General features: G+C 25.2%; 1 protein-coding gene across 1 annotated transcript in view; it reads right to left on the bottom strand.

The window, feature by feature from the left end:
- The window catches only part of LOC111628264 (collagen alpha-2(IV) chain-like), a 128,727-nt gene that overhangs the window by 66,285 nt on the left and 57,799 nt on the right, over window positions 1-4,643 (bottom strand). The window contains exons 16-18 of the mRNA XM_023372014.1: window positions 4,486-4,576; window positions 1,602-1,895; window positions 932-1,054 (exon numbers count right to left, since the gene is read on the bottom strand). Coding sequence (XP_023227782.1) covers window positions 932-1,054; window positions 1,602-1,895; window positions 4,486-4,576 — 508 coding nt within the window. The remainder of the gene's footprint in view (window positions 1-931; window positions 1,055-1,601; window positions 1,896-4,485; window positions 4,577-4,643) is intronic.

The following is a 4,643-nucleotide window of genomic DNA, read 5'->3' on the forward strand; positions in this document are numbered from 1 at the left end:
TCAAATAAAACATTTAAAAATCTATAAAAAAAAATAAAAAATAAATATAAATAAAAATAATTCTGATTTAATTCTCAGTTTGTTGATAATTAACTTCTAACTATTAAATAATTTTATTTATTTAATAAATTCTATTTGTACCATGAAATAAATTCACTAACATAAAAAATATGCTACTCAATTAACTTTATAGAAGAAAAATGAATAATCTGCATGTATTGTATTCTTAGATTTGAAGACACATTTATATGTAGTATTTATTGCAAGCAAGTACACATTCTCAAATTGGTTCTTATTTGATATTTCCATTTAATTTTAATTTTTGATGGTTTATATAATTTCTTTGTTTAAAAAGACTTTGGTTTTTGAAAATTGAAGTATTTTAAATTAAATAATTTCATAGTAAAATTAATAAATATTAATAAAAAAAATCAGACAGTTTTATTTGATTGAAATATTGCAAACAAATTTATAAAATTCTAATTGAAATCAAAACTTCAAATTTAAAAACTTATATTATTGTATGTCTTTCACTAACGTTTTCAAACCAATGGTTCTTCTTCAGGTGAAAAAAAAAAACGGACAAAATAAATGACATTCAATGGAACTGATCTTTTTTGAAAGAATTCTGAAATGGAATTTCAGAGGAAACCCGTGCAATGTTTGTCATCGTTTGCACATATGCCATTGAAAGAAGTAGAAACATTTGCCTTGTCATGTGTCATATATAAGAGTTTGCCACACTATCATCGAATTTCATTTAACTTATATTATTTTTTATAAATAATAATAATCAAATGTTTTTTTAATTGTTTAATTTTGAACGACAAAAAGAAAGGACAAAATGCAAAGTTTTATCTTTGTAAAGTCAAATTTATATTTATTATATTTATAAAATAATAATCATCATTTTTTTAATAAGTTAATTTACCTTTTGGGCCTGGTAATCCTGGTATACCTGGCCTTCCTGCAATTCCTTGATAACCCCGTTCACCTTTTGATCCTGGAGGACCAGCAGGTCCAGGTATTCCTTCTCTGGTATCTCCAGGAATACCTGTAAAAAAATAATAATTTATAAAGCATTGTAAAGATTGTACTTTAAAGACAAAACATCAACATTGGTTTTCAATATATTTTATTTAAATTTTACCAGAATATTAAATTTATATAGAATTATATTTGATGTTATAATTTATTATATCATAAAACAATCTAAAACTAAGCTCATGATTAAAATTAAGTGTATTTAACTTTTCTAAAACTTTAAATTTTATTATATAATACCAATCATGTAAAAAATTAACTAAATATTGAGCTAATATTTTTTAATAAATATGTAGATTTAGATAGAACATAATTTGAAAAGTAACATAATATATTTAAATTAACACTAGATAACCTATACATTTAATATATATTACTAGATAATTTTTAATAAATAGAAAATATGTTTAAACTAAAAACATCTATCCTAAATTTATAAATTAAAAAAAATTCTTCTATGATTCTCTAAAAAACAAATGATCAAATATTATAACAGAATAAATGATTAAAACTTTGCTTTTCTTCAATAATACACCTGTGTTATAATGATACAATACCTCTTTCTCCCTTTGGCCCAGGTTCACCCTTTGCTCCAGGAAGACCATCTAATCCAGGGCTTCCATCCATTCCCTTTGGTCCCTGAATTGACACACCAGGATTTCCTTTAGGACCTGGTTCACCTTTTGGTCCAGAAACTCCGGGTAATCCTGGCTGACCTTGCAATCCATTTAATCCTGGTAGTCCAGATTCTCCTTTAGTTCCTTTAATGCCAGGAGGTCCTTCTCTTCCTGGAATACCAGGAACTCCTGGACCCCCAGGTGGACCTGGTGGACCCCTTGGTCCTATACCACCTGTTAAAATTTAAAACATTATTTAAATATCGGTTGTATAACCATCAAATATTCCTACTTTAAAGCTAAGCTTTATTCCTTAAATATTATTTATTATTATACAATGTATTTATACTTTTATTGTTAACAATAAAATTTATATATGTAGTGACTACAGCTATAAATTGATAAAAAGTAAATATATATTTTTAATTTAATGTCAAATTTATCAATACAAAACAGATTTTAATGAGTACAAATTTTTGTTTAAAATAATCAAGTAGATCATTACAGTTTTACATGAGCATATATTAATGCTATTGTTTATACAAGGATAAACAATTTGATTATGTTTGAAACTGAACAATTTAATTGAATTAAATATGATTGTCATTTTTTTTCATTACAAATAATTGAAAATATTATTAGATAATATAATATCAATTTTTATATAGTTTTTATTATCACTATATTTTTGTTTATTAATATATTAAATCATTTATGTTGTTTTGAAATTTAAATGCTTTTACTTTATTTTACTACATGCATTCAATAAATCAGAATATCTGAGATAATGCTTAAGAAAAGATGCTCAGAAAGAATTTATATTATACAAAATAGAATTTATGCTGTATCAAAGTAAATTCATAGAGAAAATTATTATTTGATGTAAAAGTAAGTAAAATTTATCACATTATATTTCATTCAGCATTTATGGAGAAAATTATAGATAACTACTTTTATTTTGATGGCATTATTATTTGGATTAACTAAGAATAATGTCATAAAAATTTAATGCCAAAGACAATGTCTGGATACAGTTTATTATATAAATGTGTACTAGGACATATCATATTATTAGGACTTATTGTACTGGTGTTCTGTTTCTGCAAATTGAGGAAAACTTATTCAGAAAAAACAATCTATATTGTTCACCTGGTATTTCACCTGTTTTCTGAATAAGTTTTCCTCAATTTGCAGAAACAGAAAACCAATACAATAAGTCCTAATAATACGATATGTCATTAGTAGACAATTATATAATAAATTGTATAAAATAAGGGAACAAAGGCATATGAATTAACAATATCTGGATAATTGGATAAAAAATTGAAAATTCCACCAAAAATGGACAATATCTATTAGCTTTTATAAGGATGAAAAAATACAAGTCTTTAGACATCATTTTTTCTAAAACAAAACAACAGTATTACATAAACTAATAAAAATATAAATGGTTAAGTAAATACAAATTAATACACTAAACATCTTTAAAAATCCATTACAAACAATAATAATAAAATCTAACAAAATTGTTTGTGCTGGATTTTTAAAGGTAAACAGCTTAAGTGTATTAATTTGTATCATTTAATCTAGTTTCCAGAATAATTATGTAAGTAAATATAAATCTACCAAAAATTTTACTGATATTTATAATTCCATTGCTAGGAAATCTTACATGGTTCATTAAATTTTTAGTACCTTTCTCTTAATTTATTATTATAAACCATTATAATTGCCTAAAGTGATAGATAGCAAAAAGCAAAGAATTATGAAGCATAAGAAGATAGAAGCAAAAGCAAGATTTGTTAGTCTTGGTTTTTGCTTCTATCTTCCATCATCTTAATTTTAAGATAGGTTAAGACATTGTGAGTTTCATCATTATACATTTGTTGTGGTTAATACAATTTGTAATGGGAATCACAAAAGATAACTGTTGTTTTACATTTATATGTACCATTACCTTGTTGGTTTCCCATGCAACCCAAATTAAAAATATATATTGCAGTAGCATAATTCTGTTTAATGTATCCTACAAAGCAAATGCCTCTCAAACTGGACAAACAAAAATACACTTTTACAATATCTCAATCCAACCCAGCTGTAGCTGATTCACTATAAAACTAACGTTTTCAGACAATGAACCTTATTATGCATGCTTGATCAATTTTGCTATAGTGAAATTGGATTAAGCATAAATGATAAATTCCATTGTTTACAGAACAGCTAAGAGAATTAGGAGCCCTCAAGATCTTTTAAGTGGACAAGAAAAGTCACCTGAATCAGTTTTAAAGAAGAAAAATGCATAGCTCATACCTAGCAAGCACATTATGATTTAAATTTATTTATGATTAATTACATCATCTGTCTATCAGAATTGCATTGGTATGTTTAAACTTAAATTAGTCCTAGTTCTTTGGACTGTTCCTTGTTCGAATCAGATAATGCCTGACAAAGATCTTAGGTGCAGATCAAAAACTTTAGTTTTCTAGTGAATTAACTACAGCTGGACTGGATCAAAATATTGTAGAAGTATATCCTACAAAAGTATATATCTGGAGTCACTTGGGTTAGCAGACAATAATCATCAATTATCTCAATTCATGAAACAGCATAAATCTTCCTAATTTAATTTTTTAAATATAAATAATAATAATCAATTTAAAATTTATGATATATGTTATGAAATATGTTTATTTAAATGAAAATGCTTTACTACAGCTCTAAATATGAAAAACAAAATAAACATATAATGAAAAACTGCATTAATATATTATTTTTTACATTATGAAATGTATATAGTTTTTATAAATATAACAGTATATTTTACCTGGAAGTCCATTTGCACCAGGATATCCAGGAGGTCCAGGTAAGCCTTTAGGACCAGGTATACCAGGAGGACCAGCTCTACCTTCAGAACCCTGTATTGTAATTTATATATATAAATTATATATATATATATTTTCTGGAATATATATGGAATTATAT

This window comes from Centruroides sculpturatus, unplaced genomic scaffold, assembly GCF_000671375.1.
Source record: "Centruroides sculpturatus isolate CEXI.00-Female unplaced genomic scaffold, Cexi_2.0 scaffold414, whole genome shotgun sequence".
Lineage (NCBI taxonomy): Eukaryota > Metazoa > Arthropoda > Arachnida > Scorpiones > Buthidae > Centruroides > Centruroides sculpturatus.